Raw genomic sequence first — 13,701 nt, forward strand, 5'->3', positions numbered from 1 at the left:
CCATTAATTAATTAATCAATTAATTAGTTCATTCATTCATCCATCTATTTCTATGTTCGTTCATTTGTTCAATCATTCTTGCGCTTCCTCATCACATACATACATACATACATATGCGGATTGATTGAAATATTAATAACTTGGTTAATTGATCAATTAATTAGTATATTCATCAATTCAATTAATACTTGTTGAATCTACTTTCGCTTTTGCATTCTTGGATTTCTTTATTTAGATAACCCATTTCGTAGTGTAGAAGGAAGGACTTAATGCAATTTTTTATTACAAATTTCGGCAATTTTATTACATCTTTTTTCTGAATTTATTACAAATATCGGCAATTCTTATTACATTTGTCGTTCATAGAAATTATTACAAATTTCGTCAATTATTACAAATGTCGATTTTATTACATGAAAAACGTGATTTTTATTACAAATATCGGCGTTATTACAAATTTCGGCAGTTATTACAAATGTCGGTTGTACAGGTCTCGTCGATTTTTGGTGTAGTGAAAACCTCAGAGTAACATCAGCAGTTGGGTAGATCTTATCATATGTGTCTGCCTCTACGTGGCCTGCTTTTTTGATTGTCCTCAAATTTCTCTGTATTCCTCTTCAATGTCTTAGTAGGATTGTCTATACCTTTAAATGTATCTTCATCTGCTAGTAATGTGTCGGTGTCGCATTATGAAATATATTCTGCTCCGTCTATGCCAACCACTGCCTTCCCCTTGTTGGCTGGAAGTATAATGAGGTCTTTATTTTTACTGAGATGTTTGAGTGTAGATCTCTCTGCTTGACTGATGTTAGATTTAGGAGCCTTAGCATTCTGTAAAATACTGACGATCTCATTTTATTTTACACCACCTTAGGCTTGAGGTCATGACCTTTTTTGTAGGTCACTGCCTCATTCCCAGATGAAAATGGCTGTTCGTCATCGAAATATTGGAACACTCTGATCACAACTGTTTGTGGAAGGGTTTGTAAAATACAACATTAGAAGCCAATAATTTTATATCAGAAATTTTGATGTATCTGTTCATTTCATCAAATTTACTGATACACAACATTTTTACACTTGCCTAGTAATTTGTTGGTAACTCTAGAAGGTATGAATTCCTCAAACCCTTACAGTGAAACATACAAATAGTAGAGTAGTATGACATGATCGAATAGGAACACCTTTATTTTCTGCTAAATAAACGCCTACTTTCTTGAGTTTTTATAATTCCATCTACCCCCAAGTTAACTTGACCTACTTTATTATCCATAAACTGTAATATTAAGCCCCAGCACAATGAAATGAGCAACGATGAATGTCAAAACACTGTATGATATCAAGAAAACTTATATATTGGCCAATAAAGAGAATTTGAACTACACGTACAAGGAATACGTCAACTTTTGTTGGCGTATACTACATTGTAATCAGTCTCCGGCAATCATTCACTACTCAAAATCGATTGTACAAATTACAAAAAATAACAAAGTCAAAATAAAGGAGAAAAGAGAATAACATTAGGTTTTCAAAGAAACTTATCATATTCATCATTCTCTGGTATTAAATTAGTAAACTTTATTTCATTGAAAAACAAAAAAACCCAAAATATTGGAAACCTGCACCTTCTCTCCAGTGTATAAACAATCATCTTACAACATATCTAGTCAACAATTTTGTTTGATAAGTTCATAAAACTGAATTTTGAACTATTTGAAGGAGATGTCCAACTGGTGTTACTCTACATGTACCAAATCTGAGTGTGTCTAACTCTAAAACAATCCTTCTACTTGCTCTGTTTCGGGGTCAAGGTCAATGTCAAAGAAGCATGGTCTTGTGGGTAATCCTGGCATAGTACTCATCTGTAAGAAATAAACAGCATTTAGATGAGTATTTAGATTTGGTGTATTCATCTCTTCATCTCTGTGGCTGTCTGTTGAATCTATGTAAGTTATTCACCTCTGACAGACAGACGGACACACATGCACACAGATACTTACTCATAAACACACACATACATATACACATTCTTTCGTATTAACTGATAATTTCTATCAATGCATTATGTAGATTCATCAATTCTTTCAAAACACCATATGAGTGCATGGCAGAAACCTTACTAAGTTTGAAGTTATGCTGTTTATCTAAAATTCAAGATGGCATGCAAATATACACCTGGTCACATAATTCAGATTCAGTATTACTTACATTTCCAACCAATGGAAACACAAATCCTGCACCAACACTGGCACGGACATCTCTGATTGGTAGTGTGAACCCAGTGGGGGCACCCTTCCTGTCAGGTTGATGGGTTAGTGACAGGTGTGTTTTAGCCATACAAATTGGCAAATCATTGAATCCTTGAGATTTGTATCGGTCTACTTTTTTCTGAGCTTCTTCTGAAAGTTCAATGCCATCGGCACCATAGATCTTCTTGGCAATGATGTTTATTTTCTCCTCAATAGGTAGCTGCAAACATAATTTGTAAATACATTTAGTTTTGAAAACAACAATATTGTACACTGCAATATCTGTTTCAATGTTCACTGAAATTTGTAGTACATGTACATACAACGATGTGTAACTGTAAACATATTCCACGTGGGTGGACTCACATCAACATACGTAGCTTCAATTCTTCCGTATGACGGTATACGGTATGTCATAATTCAATCTGCTATTTACATCACAGAAACATCAGTATTCTTTCTAGGAATGTAACATTGCTAAAAATGTATATTTCCCTTCATAAGATGACTGTATACGGCGCATTCCAACCTCCAAGTGTGATCGCTACGCTAGTCTTTTTACAAGTCGCCATGTTGTGAAATAATTAATGTAATTAGGTCACTACGTGATATATGACCAATAGGATCGCAGCTTACAAAAAAGTGAGCAATTTCACCCAATCACGTTGGGTATATGATAGTGGCAGAGCTATTCACTGACCATGAATTGAAAGTTGTCAACACTTACATGTATTACGTCTTTACCGACATGGGACTGAGTACATCATACTACATGTACAATATCATGTGTCACTATCCAATATACATTAAAAACAGCTGTGCTTGTCACAGAGGAGAAGCCATTACCAATTCCTGCATTACCTAATGTAAATTCTAATTTTCTTATCTTCCGACAATGTCTGGTACTTTTTACTTGGAAAATCGTTTTTATAGCATGCTCCGGACTGAGAGACACTGAACGATCGTGAGTTATGTGCTTGTTTGTTGTTCCAAAACGGGACTTTATGACCACAGGTCGTTTTGGTTCAGGGCCGTTTTGACTATGGGCCGTTTTGACTACATGATTTCCAAAACGGGCCGTTTTGACCACCGGGTGTTCCAAAAACGGGCCATTTTGACCACGGGCCGTTATGGTCACGGGCCGTTATGACTGGCTACCTTTTGAATTCTACAAAACTTTCTACTGAAACAGTAAGTATTTAGTTCATGGTATCCTGCACTCCATACTTCATTTGTATTGTTCTCCTTTTAGCTGGACTTCCATGCTTACCTTGACATCATACAGAAATTTAAAATTACTAGGTTGTTGGCATGCTTTCTTGACAGCTTCACCCAAATCCTTGGCCCCCTGACCACCATGTGCCCAATGACTGCAGACCACAGCATCATATGCACCATTCTCTCTTGCAAGCTTCTGTACCAATTCTAGCTCTGGGCCAGTATCAGTTCTGTGGGAAAACAAAAGTACTGTTTTTAAAAAATACAAAAGTCTACCTGGCAAAGACATAATATCCATTCAAACTCTACAAACAGAAAATGTGTTAATCTGTTCTCAATACAAGTGGCTGAAAAGGCAAAAAAGTCTATACTTTTTAACACAACTGAACTAAGGTTCAGCAGTGCTAAAGGCATGGTGAAATGTGTGTGTGTGTGTGTGTGTGTGTGTGTGTGTGTGTGTGTATGTAAACCACTTAAAGTCAAAAATCACCAGACTGATTGTCTCGGTATTTTGGTGGGGATATTACTTAGGGTGTGTAGATGGGAAATTGGTCAAAGAAAAATGATCGCATCAGAGATGTGCACTTTGGGTCAAAAAATAGTGCCAATGGCATTGTAGGACAACTGCATTTAGCTGTTGCTATGGACATGGTCTTGTTGCTAGGGATATTTGCATACATTTTGGAATCTTTAGTAACTTGCCAACCATTCCCACATCATCTTTGCAATATAAAGTGTATCTTTTTGATCAAAAAACTATAATTCCAAAACTACTGAGCAGATTTGACTGAAATTTAGTGGGAGTGTCTTTAGGGATGTCTAGTTTAAGAATTCATGACTTGATGATCCCATCAGTGATATGCAAATTAGGTCTAAAATGTGTCCATTTGGTCGAAAATCAGTAATGCAAAACTACAGAGCAGATTGGGATGAAATTCAATGGGATGCCTATAGGGATGTGTGCATGAAGATGTAGTCACAATATGATCATCAGCAATATGCTAATTAGGTCTAACAATCATGTATCTTGAAAATTACATGGTGAATGGGGCTGAAACTTTGTAGGGATGTTTCTGGAGGTGTTATCAGCAATTTTTTTTCAAAACATTTTGACACAACTGGCCCTAGCAACCATGGTCATGCCCTTAGCAACAGTGAAGTGATAATGCATATTACAAGGATAACAAGTCATTGAGAATGACATAGTCCCCACTATGATTGGGTTTTACGGAATTATCACTTCTCTGATCACGCAACAACACTTGTGAACCTAAATCAAACAGACTTAGATATGTTGTGTCTGCTTGTTGGACATGGAACATGCCTACAACAATAAAGGATTGGTCGGGTATGGGGGATCATATCACGATGAAAATGGATATGCACATGTATGTCATAGAACACTGTCCTAATACCAACTTTGAATGAGATCTGTTTAAGCATGTCTGAGTTATGGCTTTGGACATGGAAAATTCACAAACAAAATGGCTGTCAGGCAGCCATATTGGATTGTATCACGACGAAAATGGATATGCACATGTATGTCATAGAACACTGTCCGAATACCAACTTTGAATGAGATATGTTCAAGCATGTCTGAGTTATGGCTTTGGACATAGAAAAATCGCAAACAAAATGGCTGCCAGGTGGCCATATTGGATCGGATCACAACAACAATGAATATGCACATGTATGTCATAGAACACTGTCCTAATGCCAACTTTGAATGAGATCTGTTCAAGCATGTCTGAGTTATGGCTTTGAACATGGAAAATTCACAAACAAAATGGCTGCCAGGAAGCCATATTGGATCGTATCACAATGAAAATAGATATGCACATGTATGTCATAGAACACTGTCCTAATACCAACTTTGAATGAGATCTGTTCAAGCATGTCTGAGTTATGGCTTTGGACATGGGAATTCACAAACAAAATGGCTGCTAGGTGGCCATATTGGATCGTATCATGACAACAATGAATGTGCACATTTATGCCATAGAACACTGTCCTAATACCAACTTTGAATGAGATCTGTTCAAGCATGTCTGAGTTATGGCCTTAGACAGGGAAAATTTGCAAACAAAATGGCTGCTAGGCGGCCATATTGGATCGTATCATGAAACACATTGACGTGCATATGTATGTTATTGTATGTTGCCCCTGTACCAAGTTTGAAAAAAATCAGTCCAGGCATCTCCAAGAAACAGCTGCAGACGGACGGACGCACGGACAGACGGAACCCAATCCATAAGTCCCCGTCCCGGACTTCGTCCGGCGGGGTTTAACAACAGAGACAGGTAGGTAAGTGAATAAAGAATAAAAAAATGTATGTTAATATGCCTAGCAACAAGACCATGCACACAGCAACATCCAAATGATGGTTTATATTGCAAAGATGAAAACTGGGAAGGGTAGGCAAGTGAATTAAGATTCAGAAAATGTATGCAATATGCCTAGCAACAAGACCATGCCCATAACAACAACCAAATACAGTTGTGCTACAACACCATTGGGGCTATTTTTACCCAATTGAGATCACCATAATTATTAGCCGGGGGGCTATAGGAATGACCCATGTCAATCCATCCATCCATGGACAGCCATATCCCTGATACCCATGGGTCAATTTCAAATGGCAATCACTATTAATAATAGTGTACGTATGAATGTCATTTGATTTGTGACATTTGACCTTTATACTACTATTTTTGGTCTTAATATCAAAATTTTCAATCAAAATCTATAATATGCTTTGAAAATGTTCACCCATTTGTGTTTTGTTACATAATGTATACAATACAGTACAGTACACCAGTGTCATAACATAACTTTATATACAATACAGTACAGTACACCAGTGTCATAACATAAATTATACAATACAGTACAGTACACCAGTGTTATAACATAAACAAGTCATTGAGAATGACATACTCCCCGCTATGATTGGATTTTAAGGAATTATCACTACTCTGATCACGCAACAACACTTGTGACCCTAAATCAAACAGACTTAGATATGTTGTGTCTGCTTGTTGGACATGGAACATGCCTACAACAATAAAGGATGGGTCGGGTATGGGGGATCATACCACGACAAAAATGGATATGCACATGTATGTCATAGAACACTGTCCTAATACCAACTTTGAATGAGATATGTTCAAGCATGTCTGAGTTATGGCTTTGGACATAGAAAAATCGCAAACAAAATGGCTGCCAGGTGGCCATATTGGATCGTAGATTGGATTTTAAGGAATTATCACTACTCTGATCACGCAACAACACTTGTGACCCTAAATCAAACAGACTTAGATATGTTCTGTCTGCTTGTTGGACATGGAACAAGCCTACAACAATAAAGGATGGGTCAAGTATGGGGGATCATACCACGACGAAAATGGATATGCACATGTATGTCATAGAACACTGTCCTAATACCAACTTTGAATGAGATATGTTCAAGCATGTCTGAGTTATGGCTTTGGACATAGAAAAATCGCAAACAAAATGGCTGCCAGGTGGCCATATTGGATCGTATCACAACAACAATGAATATGCACATGTACGTCATAGAACACTGTCCTAATACCAACTTTGAATGAGATATGTTCAAGCATGTCTGAGTTATGGCTTTGGACATAGAAAAATCGCAAACAAAATGGCTGCCAGGCGCCCATATTGGATCGTATCACAACAACAATGAATATACACATGTACGTCATAGAACACTGTCCTAATACCAACTTTGAATGAGATCTGTTCAAGCATGTCTGAGTTATGGCTTTGGACATGGAAAATTCGCAAACAAAATGGCTGCTAGGCGGCCATATTGGATCGTATCATAAAGCAAATTGATGTGCATATGTATGCCATTGTATGTTGCCCCTGTACCAAGTTTGAAAGAAATCGGTCCAGGCATCTCCAAGAAACAGGTGCAGACGGACGGACGGATGGACGGACGCACGGACAGACGGAACCCAATCCATAAGTCCCCGTCCCGGACTTCGTCCGGCGGGGACTAATTATACAATACAGCACAGTACACAAGTGTCATAACATAAATTATACAATACAGTACAGTACACCAGTGTCATAACATAAATTATATAATACAGTACACCACAGTGTCATAACATAAATTATACAACACAGCACAGTACACCACAGTGTCCTTACATAAATAATACAATACAGTACAGTACACTGCCGTGTCATAACATAAATAATACAATACAGTACAGTACACTGCCGTGTCATAACATAAATTATACAATACAGTACAGTACACCAGTGTCATAACATAAATTATACAATACAGTACAGTACACCAGTGACATAACATAACTTATACAATACAGTACAGTACACCAGTGTCATAACATAACTTATACAATACAGTACAGTACACCAGTGTCATAACATAAATTATACAATACAGTACAGTACACCAGTGTCCTTACATAAATAATACAATACAGCACAGTACACCACAGTGTCATAACATAAATTATACAATACAGCACAGTACACCACAGTGTCATAACATAAATTATACAATACAGCACAGTACACCACAGTGTCATAACATAAATTATACAATACAGTACACCACAGTGTCATAACATAAATTATACAATACAGTACAGTACACCACAGTGTCATAACATAAATAATACAATACAGTACACCACAGTGTCATAACATAAATTATACAATACAGTACACCACTTACAGTGTCATAACATAACATCGTATCTAATATGGCATGAAACACAGTAAATATCACAATGGACAAATGTATATGACTGCAAAGGTTTTTTCAGTGTACTTTGGAAATACAATCTTACACAAAGCTATTGATAGCAACAACTACTGGTACTCCAAAGAATCTTGCATTTTCAATTTGTTTCCTCAAGTTACTGAATCCTTTCTCCACCAATTCCAAGTTTTCTTCAGTGTATTCCTTTGCAAGAGGTTGTCCAGCAGTCACCTGTAAACAAACAGAGAATGAAAATGAACAAATAATACCCAACTTCTTCTGATTTTGTCATATCATTTCATTACAATATTGATCCAGAAAATACTTGTGACCAAAGGGTTTTGTCACTACTCATCTTGCGACTCATAGTGACAAGGCCCCATAGGTTATTTGTATTTTCCTTGGCTGAACCAACAAAAAAAAATAGTGGGGAATAACTGTAGTTCATCCCTGATGAGGTTGATGAGACATCAGCAGAGATTTGGGATACCCTTCCAAACTTGTTTCTTTCCTTGTCATACTTACTGTTGGACCACCACCATGCATCTTCAAAGCTCTAATAGTAGCAACTAAGACAACAGCATTGGGGATTAATTCAGAGTATCTACACTTGATGTTGAAGAACTTCTCCATACCAATATCAGCTCCAAAACCAGCCTCAGTTACTGCAAGTAACATATCAATTTAGAAGTATGACAAGGTATGCATTAGTCTGTCAACAGTCATCTAGACTTTTTTGTAATTTATCTTAAATACTCTTGTTGCCACTGAAATTAATAAACACGGTGTGCACAGGACATTCCATGAAGTGTAGACAACTGTTCTAACTCACCGTATTTTCATTTCTATGAATTATCCATGAGTGCCCTACTTTATTGCATAACAGAAACAAATGTAGCATTTTGCGTGACTACACGTACAAGATGCAGACCATGTCAACAGGCAGGTGTAAGGTCATTTATAAAACATGCATTACATTGTTCATTGACATAACTCAAGTATACACAGTTTTTAACTATGTTCAGTTCACTTCAGAGATAACGTTAGATCTATCTGTGGACAGTAAAAAGTCACATGTACGATTGTGCGTCAACAGCTGTTAGGCTGTCCAACATGATTATGTAAATGTTATGTTAATAATGAATCGAATGTCTTTAAAGTGTATGTAAATAGGTTTCCAAAGTTTCCGACTTTTTACCTTGAAATGACGTAGTTTTTATAGGTGATTAAAGATTTGTGTCACATTTTTGACAAAAGTACGATATTAATTACGAAAAATTGAAAAATTCCGGAAATTGCCGAAGTTGTTTAATATGTATTTCATGACGAACTTCAAATATGTCCGATTACATAACAAGTGATAGGAATATAGTAGTATACAGCCCGATGAACCTCTGGCTCTGTTCTCACTCTCAGTCACATCCAGCTGCTCTCAACCTTGCAAACAATGCATTAAATTTTGCATTTATAAATGACTGGTCTTCATTCACTGACAAGGAAACCGAAGTCATACAATAAGGTCATGAATATATCTAAAAGGAAGTGCACTGTACTATAGTACCCTAGTAGCATCATGGTATGAGTGTATTTTGTTTTTGTTATTCATCACTGCGGCGATATGGGCCAGTATGAAGACGTTGCTATTGCAATTAAAAATCCCCATTATGTGGTACCAGCTCGTAACTTTATACTAGTATGTTCTTTGAAAGTGTAATTTATGTTTCTTATCTGGTGAAATAACTTTCAATTCAACATTAAGACTCGTAATCACAGCCAACAAAAGAAACGTCATTGTTGCCAGTGTATATATAATATGTAGTACACCAGGACGCAGCATCTTATCATTCATGATAGTTTTTCATGAGTTTGAGAGTTGTGCAGTACGAAGACATCATTGAAAACGTTTGGAAACTCATCCTCTGTATGTTGAAATGAAGCAAGCTGATTAGAACTCCCAAATCTTTTGAGAGAAAATCAGTGTAGACTCAAGTGTTGACGTCCCCCTACCAGGCAACGTTAAGGCATGGTTAAACCAGATTTAAACTGAATGCCTTCCGTAAGGGCAAAGTTTTGAGATTGTCATTCCTACAGACAATTGTTGGAATACAACAGAACATATGAAATAAGTTATTTTTTGTCATTGATTGCTATTTGCTCATTGCTGTTAGTGATCTCCTGGCCAACCACAACATGTAATGTGAAACTTTATAAAATGTTCTAGCATAGCACTCACCGTAGAAAGTTTTAAAGGCCGAAAAAAATTGTTTCCGGTCAGCGCCCATCACTTAAAAGGCAGATGTCCCCTATATAAAGAGTATTATGGGTAATGTCTGCATATGCGGGAAATTCAAACTGCTGTAAGGAGCACTGACTTTGCCCTCACATCTTCATCCCATTTTGCACTGAAAAAGTTTCACATGACTCTCATATTTCATATATACTGTTTGTACATATATAGTGATGCAACATGAGTAGAAATAACTGACTTTAACTATTAGTAAGTTTGGTAGCCAATATAGCAGGTTTACCATCAAACTGATGCAAAATTTGTTTCATATTTGTCTAGTAAAAACTGTTGGCCCACTTGTCAATTAGGCTTTTAAATTAAGTTACACAAAGCATGATAAGACACTGTGAATGGTGCAAATAAACAACGAGTGAAATGCCAAATACCAAATGCAAACAATACAAGCGAACAAAAGGGTCTGTATGCACTCTATTAACCCTAAAATCAAGCTCACATGTGGGAACGGTATGTGAAAATGATATTGTTACAGAAATAAAATGACATTACAATGAAACAAAAATGTTTCTCTGTTCCTCAGTTTGATCGATATACGTTCTGAGTTTGATCAATATACGTTCTGGGTTGCTACACTCCTTAGTAAAATCACAACTTCATTATACAACTTTTTGTGTGCACGCGAAGTGTTTTCTGTCAAGTAGTTGTGTCGTTGACATACCTAGTACCGAGTAGGCAGTGATGTAGATAATAGTCGGTTTTACCCCGTAGTCATTTGACGACTACGATCAAGAATTCCCATACTTTCAGTTAAATTTTCTGATGACCGGGAAGCAAGACATTTTTGAAACATTTAGTGCGACATTTGATACTGATAATAAGCAACGTTGATGACGGGTACAGTGATGTAATTCATAAACAAATCTAAAACTTTTATTTCTGATCCTCAAATCTCAAGGACAACTGTCTATGTTGTACACATTGATCATACATCACTGCCTAGTCTAGTTCCTATACCTGTCAACTGTTCTCTACGATCTCTAGCTCTGTGCATGTTGTGGAGATGAATGTAAAGCAAAAAATATTTGTTTCATTCGAATTTGAGAGTTGAGAAATCGTATTAAATTCTTTCCAGATTTCTCAAAAATCGTTTCCATATGTTTTGGCACTATCCGGCATTAACCCTTGTCATGTAAATGACATCGACTGACATTGTAGTCAAACATACGGAGACAGAGTGGAGACCAAACTAGAGTCGGTACTCATCCCACCACGACATATGCATTTTTGTGTTTGTTTTGAAATAGCTGGGGTGGTATTCGTACACATAGGAATATATCAGAGAAGCACATGTTTGTGATTTTATTGACTTTTCTGAGATGAGACATTGGGTTTGGAAATACAAGTTTAATCAATCATGAAACAGCCATAACAGATACTTTCAAAGAATTAGAACATGGAAGGAAAATAACGGGAACATCAATGACATTTCTACCAAACTCGAGATTGCATGTAGCTAGCTACCTTGTGTACAGAAAAAAAAATTGTCATCTATCTAACGATTTTGGTGTTTTCAAATTTACGTAATGATCGACCAAATGCCAAAGCTTGTGTATGTGTGCAACTGTAATCTAGTACCTTGTACAAATGATACGTAAGTAAGTTAGTTCGTACCCAAGAATATCAGTTTACAATTTCAACAAGTCATTGAGAATGACATAGTCCCCGCTATAATTGGGTTTTAAGGAATTATCACTACTCTGATCATGCAACAACACTTGTGAACCTAAATCAAACAGATTTAAATATGTTGTGTCTGCTTGTTGGACATGGAACATGCCTACAACAATAAAGGATGGGTCGGGTATGGGGGATTGCATCACGACGAAAATGGACATGCACATGTATGTTATAGAACACTGTCCTAATACCAACTTTGAAAAGTCATTGAGAATAACATAGTCCCCGCTATGATTGGGTTTTAAGGAATTATCACTACTCTGATCATGCAACAACACTTGTGAACCTAAATCAAACAGACTTAGATATGTTGTGTCTGCTTGTTGGACATGGAACATGCCTACAACAATAAAGGATTGGTCGGGTATGGGGGATCATATCACAATGAAAATGGATATGCACATGTATGTCATAGAACACTGTCCTAATACCAACTTTGAATGTGATCTGTTCAAGCATGTCTGAGTTATGGCTTTGGACATAGAAAAATCGCAAACAAAATGGCTGCCAGGCAGCCATATTTGATCGTATCACAATGAAAATGGATACGCACATGTATGTCATAGAACACTGTCCTAATACCAACTTTGAATGAGATCTGTTCAAGCATGTCTGAGTTATGGCTTTGGACATAGAAAAATCGCAAACAAAATGGCTGCCAGGCGGCCATATTGGATCGTATCACAATGAAAATGGATATGCACATGTATGCCATAGAACACTGTCCTAATACCAACTTTGGATGTGATCTGTTCAAGCATGTCTGAGTTATGGCTTTGGACATTAAAAAATCGCAAACAAAATGGCTGCTAGGCGGCCATATTGGATCGTATTACAACAACAATGAATATGTACATGTATGTCATAGAACACTGTCCTAATACCAACTTTGAATGAGATCTGTTCAAGCATGTCTGAGTTATGGATTTGGACATGGAAAATTCGCAAACAAAATGGCTGCCACGCAGCCATATTTGATCGTATCACAATGAAAATGGATATGCACATGTATGTCATAGAACACTGTCCTACTACCAACTTTGAATGAGATCTGTTCAAGCATGTCTGAGTTATGGCTTTAGACAGGGAAAATTTGCAAACAAAATGGCTGCTTGGTGGCCATATTGGATTGTATCATGAAACAAATTGACGTGCATATGTATGTCATTGTATGTTCCCCCTGTACCAAGATTGTAAAAAATTGGTCCGGGCATCTCCAAGAAACGGCTGTGGACGGACGGACGGACGGACGCATGGACAGATGGAACCCAATCCATAAGTCCCCGTCCCGGACTTCGTCCGGCGGGGACTAATTATACAAATTTGGAACAGGTCCCTCAAAATATAATTTTCTCGGGCTATAATTTTTATATAAGCTTATATCTTTATAGAAATACGTGTTTCACCAAGACTGGATGTCTGGCCGTACGTACGCACTGGAAAAAAACCATAGCAGAAACACTGTCACTTGAAAAATATATAACAAG

The 13,701-nt window shown here is 37.0% G+C and overlaps 1 protein-coding gene across 1 annotated transcript in view; it reads right to left on the minus strand.

The window, feature by feature from the left end:
* Positions 1 to 299: 299 nt before the first annotated feature.
* Positions 300 to 13,701, minus strand: part of LOC144447870 (C-1-tetrahydrofolate synthase, cytoplasmic-like) — a 91,747-nt gene continuing 78,345 nt past the window's right edge. The window contains exons 16-20 of the mRNA XM_078137996.1: positions 8,758 to 8,897; positions 8,321 to 8,463; positions 3,520 to 3,697; positions 2,209 to 2,469; positions 300 to 1,862 (exon numbers count right to left, since the gene is read on the minus strand). Coding sequence (XP_077994122.1) covers positions 1,773 to 1,862; positions 2,209 to 2,469; positions 3,520 to 3,697; positions 8,321 to 8,463; positions 8,758 to 8,897 — 812 coding nt within the window. The 3' untranslated portion in view covers positions 300 to 1,772. The remainder of the gene's footprint in view (positions 1,863 to 2,208; positions 2,470 to 3,519; positions 3,698 to 8,320; positions 8,464 to 8,757; positions 8,898 to 13,701) is intronic.

Source organism: Glandiceps talaboti, chromosome 2 (genome assembly GCF_964340395.1).
Source record: "Glandiceps talaboti chromosome 2, keGlaTala1.1, whole genome shotgun sequence".
NCBI classification, from domain to species: Eukaryota; Metazoa; Hemichordata; class Enteropneusta; family Spengelidae; genus Glandiceps; species Glandiceps talaboti.